The 10,972-nt window shown below is 40.2% G+C and overlaps 1 protein-coding gene across 7 annotated transcripts in view; it reads left to right on the top strand.

Annotated features, from left to right (window-relative positions):
• Nucleotides 1-10,358, top strand: part of LOC100114832 (TGF-beta receptor type-1) — a 41,183-nt gene extending 30,825 nt beyond the window's left edge. For all 7 annotated transcript variants that reach the window (XM_008215705.4, XM_031923597.2, XM_016989127.3 and 4 more), the window contains 5 exons: nucleotides 3,855-4,088; nucleotides 4,960-5,193; nucleotides 5,457-5,797; nucleotides 6,123-6,362; nucleotides 6,439-10,358. In XM_008215705.4, coding sequence (XP_008213927.1) covers nucleotides 3,855-4,088; nucleotides 4,960-5,193; nucleotides 5,457-5,797; nucleotides 6,123-6,362; nucleotides 6,439-6,561 — 1,172 coding nt within the window. In that variant the 3' untranslated portion in view covers nucleotides 6,562-10,358. The remainder of the gene's footprint in view (nucleotides 1-3,854; nucleotides 4,089-4,959; nucleotides 5,194-5,456; nucleotides 5,798-6,122; nucleotides 6,363-6,438) is intronic.
• The last annotated feature ends 614 nt before the right edge of the window (nucleotides 10,359-10,972 follow it).

Genomic DNA, 10,972 nt, shown 5'->3' on the forward strand with positions numbered 1-10,972 from the left:
GTTGAACTTGAATAATCTCGAATCGTGTTGAATAAGGCATTTTTTCGCAATCAGCGCAAAAATTTCACTATCTTAATATGATAGGCGCGCGGGCGCCGATTCAGCTGACAATTGCAAAAAGTAGCACTTTCGCTAGTCCGCGCAGTTGAAACTTAAAACTTTGATGAAAAATAGCCTTCCAAAGTGACATCCGAGCGCTATCTTATCGCTCGCGCATCCTCGCACTGAAAACTCTCATCGTGCTCTCGGACAAAGGTCCCGCGTGGGTACGCAATATATTCGCAGAGGGGTATTTAATGTGCCGCGCGTGTTATTCCGGGTCAAGGTGCTAGCGCTCGGTCACTCATCTCGTGTTCTGTTTGTTTTTTATTTGCGCGCGGTTTCGCGTAATAATAACTGGCAGTGGAGCGGGTTCAAATTTTGCGCGGTGAGTGCGACAGGATAAAAATATAGCGCTCGTGGGAAGACGGGATTAAAAGAAAACAGCCGCGCCTGATGAGTTGTAGGGTTGTTTTTCTTTGCTTCAATGAAAACAAATTCGCGAGTAATACGTTGTTTAGCGCTACTATTATAAAGTATGATGGAAAAATGTCGCTGATTTTAATTTTTGTAAACTTTTTAAAATCGACTTGAACCTTGAAGAGCCCACTAAATCTGCATTATAGAAAAATAAGAGTGATCTCTGTGGGATTATAATGAAGACTTTTAAAGGCCCTTAGAATACAAAGGAACTTTTCAAAATCAGCAGCTGCAGTAGGGATAAATTTATCCGACTTTGTCAACTTGGCGCACTGACTCTATTAATGGAAAATCGCGAGCTTAAAGCGTCGATGACTCATCTAGCGTGTTGTGCTGCCTGTAACGTGTCACTTTTACTCGTCTAATGTTCTACAATTAACTCTTGGTGGTATAAAAATACGATTTGAAAAATTTCTCGAAACTATATCAGAGACTAAATTCCGCGCGGGTTCGTTCGTAAAAGCACAATTAATAACCTCATCGCGGCGAAGCAAAAACGAGGTGAAGAGCTGCCTCGACGTGTATTACGCTCTTAATGCGTCTGACGTCAGGTGGACTGCGTTCGGGCACGTATCACGCGAGTGAGCAGAAAGGGAAAGATACACGCGGGCTGGCCGTAAAAAAGAAATGATTGATTGCCTGGGGAATCTGCCTTCGGCAATCGATTACCACTCCCAAACTGCTGCTGCTTCGAGGCAGGAGAGAAAAAAGGGATGAAAGAGGAGAGGCTTGGATCCGCGATTTATTATCCTTCGACTACTAGACTGAGGGTCTCGGAAATTTTGGCGATTTTTTTGAAAGCTCGTGGAAATGTTTTAAAGAAATTAAGGGCTGTTTGCTAAATATAAAATAAACAATAACTTTTTAACAAAAATTTAGTAATAGAATGCAAAACGAATAAAACAAATTCAAATGATCGAATGAGTCGCGATCAAACTAACACAAATACGACATGTTGCTGCAACAACGGGAAATCCTAAAAGATCCCCCTGCATACACGCATGGGTACGAGCGATACTCTATGAAAATAAAGCGATAAATGCGTCGCAACTCAGCCACTATTGTAACGCGAGATCGCAAAAAGCCCCTCAAAGAATTTCGAAGAAACGAGCGTGATTCTCCAACACGAATACATACACGTACACGCACGCACCTCTCGTCATTGTCGTCGTTTGACGCATAAGGTTTCTCGTGTAAGGCTCGTGTGAGGGTGGTGAGCTACGTTTCCATCGGCCGCGTAAGCATAGACGTACACATTGGTATCGCGATCGGCGCAATCGTCATCGCGCGACATCGTCGCACGTTGCGACGTTTCATTTCATTCGCCACCGCGCGAGCATCGCGTGAGTGCATAGTTCATCTGGATATGCTGTTATTATGAATAGAGGCATGTGGTTTCATTCGGGATTTTGGCGCTGGATCGGTCGATTATTTTAGGGATTGTGCATCCGATTTTGCATCTTTGACTTGACTTTGGTTCACTCATCTCAATAAATCATTTATTTAAGAAATACGTTCTGATTCTCCCTTATGGAATGGAGGATCGCCATCTAATTTTTGCTCGTAAAAATACAGCGCGAAAGAAGGGACAATGTCTACATACATCCAACGTTTTTGTGTGATTTTTGTTATTATGTGCGAAAATAACCAATTAACAGCATCTCACGTGTCGTACCTGTCCAGGAAGTCTCTAATAGTTCATCCAACTCGGTGGTAAGGTAAGATGCGGCGATCAGCGCATTGAAGCTACAGTCCAGGTCTGCAAGTGGTGTGAGCTTAAAAATAACCGACTGCTTGCGTTTGTTGATTTGCATACATCGTATCTGAGTGTAAATAATATAAACGCTGACTGCTTTCTCCAAAAAATTCATCACCGCCGCCAGTTTATATGGGTAGAAAGAAGCTGTGGTAATCTCTGAAGGTTACGAGCATCATCGTTTTGGGGGTCTACTACGAGGCTGTTTTTTCCGCAAGAAAATTGCTTTCCAAAGCGAGCCCGGGCAGCGGAGCTCGAATCGAGCCTCGGCAAACACGTAGCCGACGATCCATAAAACACACCGGGCCAAGTCTCGTGATCGAAATTACCGTGGGGGACGACTTTCGAGAGAGCGGTACCTCTCGCCATCACGACTCCCGCTCGCGGATCGATATCGCTTCGGCTTTTTCGTCGGTGCCTAATGCCTGAAAAAGAAAAACAAATTGGCAGGAAACATTGGGAAAATAATTTAAAGACTCTTCAATAGAGCAACGACGAGACGGTAAGTCGCAAGCGCTCGGGGGCATAATATCCAGACGCGAATCATCGCATTAACTGCATTACAATGCACGCGCGCCGCGCGACTCCGGCGGCGCGTCGCTGCTAATGCCTTGACGGGATATCTCACGAGACGACAGCGGTGGCAGTGTGCGGGCGGCCTATGCGCTGCAGCCGCGGGAAAGAGGGGCTTCGGCTACCGACGCACAGTTGCACTCGTCGCTCTCTCTCTCTCTCTCTCTCTCTCTCTCTCTCACTCTCACTCGCTCGCTCGCTCTGCTGTGTGTGGCAAACGCTGCCGCGAGCTTTTTCTTGCGCTCGCGCGCTTCAGCTTGGCGGAATGTACCTGCTTTGCCTGCCGGCGCATTATTATACCTGCCAGCTCCCTAATCCCTCTCCTCTGCTGTCTGTGCGCCGCTCGCTCTGTGTGTGTGTGTGTGTATAGCGCTTGCATCCTCACTTCGCCTTGGCTTGGAATTGACTTTTGTGGTTCGCTTGCTGCATGATTCTCTCTCTCTCTCTCTCTCTCTCTCTCTCTCTCTCTCTCTCTATCCGTCTCGCTTTTCTCTCTCCCTCTCTCTGCCCTCTGCATCTTTTTCTTATGAACTCACCGACTCTGTATATCCCTCCGCCACGCGACTTAATGGTCGCGCTGATTACGCTGGCTGCTCTTGTTGGCTAACTGAGCCCTTCTTTGCTCACGGGGATACCGGATTTGTTTGATGACTGGAACTTTGATGGCTAGCCGCAATTTTCCCTGCGGAAAGCTCGCCGTAACGAGTCACTGGCCCGCGTGAAAATCCGGTATCCCAGCGTGTACTCGTTTTTTCCTTTGAGAACGTGATTGCGTTAGCCAATGAAAGCTCGCCTCGATTACTCGATGAGAAAAGTTATGCAAATAGCTTTTTTACAAAGTGTAATCTGCTTGAAAAAAATAAAATAAAGGTCGATCGAAGAGCTTGATTGCTCCATTTTCCTGTCCACGAAAATTCATTCAAGCTCTTTGATGTCTCTCCAATGCGAATACTCGAAGCCGTTTCTAACGAATATTTCTTTCCATCCATCTTCGAACGCACAACAGCTTCCGGAGGAGGTCGAGCGACATGGGAAACGTGGAAAATGGCGCTGACGATAGCTCTGCCGATCTGCGCGATCTGCATCGCCGTGATGATCGTTTACAACATACACCTGACGAGGCGAAGACCTGCGGGACGACACTTCCCCGACGACTCGCTCGAGGCGCCGGACCGACCCATTCTCGGAGGAGTCACCATTCGCGACATGTTGGAAATGACGACGAGCGGTAGTGGTTCGGGTGAGTAGAATTTTCATGATAAAGTAGCTATATCACTGATTTGTTATTTTCATAATTAAGGAAATCATTAAAACTCGACGTTTATCGACTACTTTTGGACATTGAACGTTGTTAAACAAAATAAAGATCAAAAGTTTTTCCACTGCATATGACACTACAGCGTGTATTAAAATCAAGTTAAAAATCGTTATCTTAACCTGCGAGCTCGTAAAAAGCAGGTTCAATGTGCAAAATAACATTCGCTTTTTGCTACGCGCGAAGGAAGCGCATAATCAACAGCGCGTAATATCAGTCATTAGCAAGACGCGTTTCAGCTACATAACGTCATATATTTAAATTAGGATATTATCGTGGGATGAAAAAAGTCGGGCTTTTTCTGCGAATAAAAAGTCACTCGCGTGTTCGCATCATCAGCGTCGTTCAGAGGCACGCGCTCATGCATTAGCATCACGTTAATCAATCCAATGAAGCTATTTTCATTTCCGCAAGTATATATGTTGGTATAATATCAAAGTAACACACTGTGCGCCGAACATATACGAATTTATTTGGAAATTCACAGCTTATATTGCGATCTCATCCATCGATTTTATCGTAGAAATTCTCGTACAAATTCTCGACCAAGAATTCCGATTATCATCGTGTCTCTTGAGATCACAAAGCTCTGCGCTCCAAAAATGTGTTGCATGCCACGTGTGTGAGTGTTACACAAGGATTATGCAGAGATTGTGTATCCTTGCAGCCTGATCTCATACAACGGCGAAGTTTATGATCGGTACAGATGAATGGTGTTGATTCTTTTTGCATTTGCTTAAACCATAATTGACACTTCAATTATATTCCTATACTGATGTAATTTTTGTAATTCCAGTGGGTCTACCGCTGCTGGTACAGCGCAGCATAGCACGGCAAATTCAATTAGTCGAAACGATTGGCAAGGGCCGTTTCGGCGAGGTATGGCGAGGTCGGTGGAGAGGTGAAAACGTGGCCGTTAAGATCTTCAGCTCGCGGGAGGAACGATCCTGGTTCCGGGAAGCTGAGATCTATCAGACGGTCATGCTTCGACACGACAACATACTCGGATTCATCGCCGCGGATAACAAAGGTTTGTTTAATGCCGAGTCCCAAAAAAGATTAATTTTGTAATACATTGTCGATGTAGTCGAAAGTATACGAAGTGCATTGTTTGAAATCTACAGATGATTCAGCTGCTCGTTGTTATTTATAGTGTTTGCATGACGATTCTTCTCTTTGTAAAAGTACACAACTTCTTCTACCGCGTCGATGAAAAATAAATGAATGGAAAATTTCAAATTACGCAAACACATAAGTGCAAATAGAAGTTTTACGATGTTTTCTCGTGTGCAGACAACGGCACGTGGACGCAGCTCTGGCTGATCACGGACTACCACGAGAAGGGTTCGCTTTTCGACTACTTGAACCGCGTGACCGTCGACACGAACGGCATGATCCGCATGGCTTTGTCAATAGCAACGGGTCTGGCTCACCTACACATGGAGATCGTCGGAACGCAGGGTAAACCTGCCATAGCCCATCGCGATCTCAAGTCCAAGAATATCCTAGTAAGGACGAACGGCACCTGCGCCATCGGCGATCTAGGTCTCGCCGTGCGACACGACGTCATTACGGACACCGTCGATATTCAACTGAACAATCGCGTCGGCACCAAACGCTACATGGCGCCTGAGGTGAGTCGAAGTTTTTGGTATATGTATATAGGACAACGTCGTATTCAGCTGCGGAAATCTATAAATGGAGAAAAGAAACTTGTTCTAATCATTTATGCACGTACGTGTATTAAATCCATCAAGGACAAAATAGAGGTTTATCCGTCAATTAGCATGCCACCCGTAACTCGACGCAAGTTTCTCATACACGCGTCGAGAAAGTTGTTAAATTCACGAACTCGCGCACATACTGTACACAGGTTCCAAGGTCGTATACGTGCCCGAAAATCTGCGCAGTAATGACGACGGACACGAGTCGTCATTCATTCGTTCACTGATATTTCAGGTGCTGGAGGAGACGATAAATATGAACCACTTTGACTCGTTCAAGAGGGCGGACGTCTATGCCCTGGGCTTGATCCTCTGGGAAATCGCGAGGCGTTGCAACGTGGGCGGGATCCACGACGACTATCAGCTACCTTTCTACGACCTCGTGCCCTCCGACCCGACCATCGAGGAGATGCGCAAGGTCGTCTGCACCGACAGGCAGAGGCCGTCGATACCCAATCGTTGGATGTCAATAGACGTGAGTATCCTTTTCGCAGTTCATCCGAAATTCACTTGCGAGAGCTGAGTTGTAATTGTGTTTCGTTGCTGGGCAGGCTCTTCACGTGATGTCAAAGGTCATGAAGGAGTGCTGGTACCACAACGCCGCAGCCCGATTAACAGCCCTGAGGATCAAGAAATCCCTGGCGAACTACGGCGCCATGGAAGACTTGAAATAAAGCGAGACGTAAAAATCGCTCTCGGAGCGGAAGACGAAAATGAAGAAACGGCGAGAACTCGCAGACCTCATATAGGTATTCGCTCGCCGCAACGGGGTGTGAAAGATGCGCTTCCGTTGATCTCGTTGTGAACGCGTTCGTGGAATACAGATGCGAGGCGCGATGTAGGGTATACGCCGAGGGCTCGAAATATACTTGTATAGCGAAGACTGATATAACCGAAGCAACGACGTTCCTTTTTATTCATCGAGAATAGAATGCTCGCACGGAACTTCGAGACCAGCGCCTCGAATATATAAGAGCGCCGAGGTACTTTCTTTCGAGGTTGGCACTTTCTATCGGCTTAAGAAGAAACGATGAATTTCCTTTGAAAGCGTCGCTCGGTGGACATAACTCGTTTTGAAACATAAATGACGAAGCTTGCCGAAAATCTCTTCCGGTGATGTTTTTTTCATTTACTTTTTATAAAAACTTTTGACTAACCACTATGCTATGTGCCAATCTCTTTGCTCTTCAAATCGATTATGCTTGCAATGGCGTGTACTGCATGCCTTTGTTAAATAACTAAAACCGGTGAATTTATCCTCTTACCATGGTTCTCGAAGCAGTTCAAACCACTGGATGACGATGTATGACTCGAACTATCACGTTGCGCAATCTTGCGCAATTTTTTATTTTAATATTTGTTGAATGAACTTACTTGTTGTTTTTTATACAAACGTTTATACTATACATATATCCAAGAAACAAGAAATTCAAAGTCTGATAAACCGATAATCCGATATGCGAAAAGTCCTAAATTGAGTTATGAATGATATTCTTGGAGTCGAGCATTCTTGAATCAAGGCCTCTACGTCGAGTTGCATTGATTTGTAATTTAACGTAATTATTACGTTTTATTTTAAACCTCGGTATGTAATTGTAAACTCAGAGACTAGAGATCGTTTTCCGAATTTTCCAATATAAAAAAGTGGAAAAGACGTTTGTTTTACGTTTAGTCTGTAGACGTATCCACATTTTTATAGTATACATAGGTTTTATTTTGCACCCTATATACTCGCAAAAAGACGTAAGTTTTTTTTTATTTCGCGATATAAAAAGATGGTTTTGTTTCTTGTGTGACAGGCGAAAGGCTGAAATTGACAGGTCTCAAAGGAAAATGTAAAGAAAACTATGTTACTGTCAACATGAAAGACTACGGAATTTTAATATTCAACAAAATATGATTAACTAATGATAATTACGAGGAAAGAAACTTGAAATTATAGTAATTTAATACGTGTGCGTATAGGGCTTTCCCGATTGCATAATGTATTTTTGTATCCTTTTTTAATCGACTCTTCCGCTTAACACTAAGCGTTCTAAACACGAAAAAGTTGCAAAAAACTTGATCCTATTGGGACCCAGCTGTATTTATACTATCCTCGAGTGATGAGTTTTCGTGGATTGCAATTCAACTCAAAGACTGAACAGTATATTATTACGTATACTTGTATACCCGTACATCAATGTTATATACTGTAGTTTAATGAACAAACGTTGTGATGGTGGTAAAATTTTTACTTTTTCATAAAAGTGTTTCAATAAATATCTTTACTATTATTTGATAAGTGTTAACGATGAAATAAAATTATGACACTCGTAGGTTTTCTAGTTTTTGTAAAATCTTTAGTATATATGTATGCTCATTACATGATCATCAGAACGTATTATTTTTAAAAATAATCTTATAGGATAATGTATAGCATCGAAACGTTTGTTCTTCTGATTTCATACATTCCTATTTAAAGCTTAGGTTTAATTTAAATATACGTAATATTTAATGGATAAATAATTAATTGCGCTGCAAGATAGCTTGTAGCCACGTTTAAGAATAGTAATCAATTCTAGAATTAATCCGCAATTTTTTACTATCAGTTTATTTCCATACGAATATTTTCAAACTTATTTCATAAAATGACGTAGTTTTGGTTAATATCCGAAAGACTTTCCAAAAATCCATGGTAGGTTACGTGGATTTTTCAACACAATCTAGTACAATTTCGTGCCAATACCCGACCGAAAGTTAACTAAAGCAGGAGACCAGATGACAGAAAATTATACAACATATCCCCTGCGACAAACATTTTTATTTGAACGATGCGGAAAGTCCGTCGAACACACCCATGTTTCCTGGTGAAAAATGCAGCTGGGTCTTAATTTCCCGTAGAATGGCAAGAAACCTATCCAACAATGAGTCTGATCCGAAATAAAAAAAAAATATTTAATATTGCCGGACTGCCTAGCTAATTTGTAAATCGTCGAACGCGTTATCTCTCCTGTACTGCCTCCTTTATGCTGTTCCATACTATACTCAGCCCGACTTGTACAAAGTATCATAGAGCGTTACATAGTTTTAGAAGCTCAAGCGTAAACATTGCAGAATATTTAGAATGTATGGTTCTAAGTTTAATTTGGATGAGGAAAAGTAAAATGTATACATATTCTGTATATCATTGAAGATTAAATACTGCGCATAAAAGCTTCCATGGACATGACTTTTTTTTATAGTTAATAGCGAATGAAATAAGTTCTGTCAGTTCTGTACAACATGTAATAAACCTGCAGTAAACTTGAGCGCAATTGTAAATAGTATAAATATATATATTTGAAAATATACGTACTACACATTATTATAACGAATATTTAAATTCTAATTTACCTGTAACTAACGTTCAAGTTAAGAACTACTCTTTGACCAGTGCTGGCGACATTGTTTTGAGATACTTACGTTGGAAAATATTGATATGGATGAGTAGAAACTTTTCTTCAAGCTTTAATTTCTTAGGATGATTGGAAAAAATATATATATATCTGATAATTAGGTTCGTCCATACAATCTTTTGAATAACATACAACTGTTTCAGTAACCTGTATCAATCAACCTTTTTTTTTGTTTAGACATATTAATTACTTTTTTGTTTGAAGAGTTTGACGCAGTATCAATGCCAACTTGTATAAAAATGACTAATCATCTTAGTCCTTTTTAAGATGCCCATAAACCTTATGTACAACATATAATTAATACTATAGTAAAGTTATAGTAATACGACTAAGCATCGTTTAAGTAATGTCTAAATTTAATTATATTAAAACTGTATCTTGTAATTTTATACAAGAAGAAACATAATACCGGTCACTACTAGCTTCCGTTTATTTCGTCATCAAAGTGTGTAAATAATGGTGTAAATGTTCAATCACTGATGACTGAAGGTAAAATTTTGTATTCGTGACTTTGTCCCATTTTAACAAATGAAATAGGTGAATGGGTGATGTTTTATATTTTCATGTGTAAATGGTTGCGTAACTAGCGTTGGAATTTACATCTCCAAACGAAGAATGCTCGTTTTTTTGTAACTATATTTTTATTAATGTATTCAGACGAGTCTTTGAAAAATTAAATTTTTCACAGCACGAAAAAAAACGTACAAAGTATGTGTCTCGGATAAGCCTTAAACACTGTTAATAGTTATGAATAAGCGGCGTTATTGCATAATTCATTGATTTGTACAAAAATATTAAACTTTTACATCAATGAGATTTGAAAATTTATGGTTTTGGTGATCGCAGTCGTAATAAATAAAATTCATGTTTAAATTATTATTTATATTACTGTCATTCGTTTTCAATATTGTAAAAGTGTTTTGCGATCATTATAAATAGAATTATCAAATTTCTTAGATGATTAATTTGAACTCCCCACTAATACAGACCATAGTGGTTTGAAAAGTAATATACTCGAATAAAAATATTTAAAATAATTACGTTTATTTATTCGCAACACCTTTACTTATATTTTCAATTTTAAGCTGAAAAAGCTTAAAATTAAAAAAAATGAAAATCAGTGTACAATCTGAAAAGTTAATTTTTTAATTGGTTTTATTTGGAACAAAGCGGATAAAGTGTCATGGTTTATAATGATAAAATTATGTATGTACGTAAAAAATACTTTTGTAAAAGATCGTTAAAAAATTGAGTTGGGTTTCATTATTTGGAAAATTTTGACTACATTTATCACAAAACTTTCATCTTTTTACGCGAAAATAAAAATGTGAAAATAAACACGTGACTTTTATTGATAAATAAACTTTCAGGCGTTTTTACGTATCAATAAAAATGCGAAAATTGAATTGTGAAAATGTGCTACTGCTGAAAGAGAAAATTTTTGACAGAAAGTATAGAAAAGATTATATTTATGCAATTATTTTGTCGTGCCAAAGCCTATCTTTTATTTTATTTACACATTCAATTTTTCAAAAAATCTTTTACAAAAATATTGTGTCGGCGTGCGCAATCGCTGGATATGGAAGCATCAAGAAAACAGAAGAAAAAAAGATATAGCGATGATAATTGAGGATGTGTATATATATAT

The sequence above is a fragment of the Nasonia vitripennis genome, chromosome 2, assembly GCF_009193385.2.
Source record: "Nasonia vitripennis strain AsymCx chromosome 2, Nvit_psr_1.1, whole genome shotgun sequence".
Taxonomy (NCBI): Eukaryota; Metazoa; Arthropoda; class Insecta; order Hymenoptera; family Pteromalidae; genus Nasonia; species Nasonia vitripennis.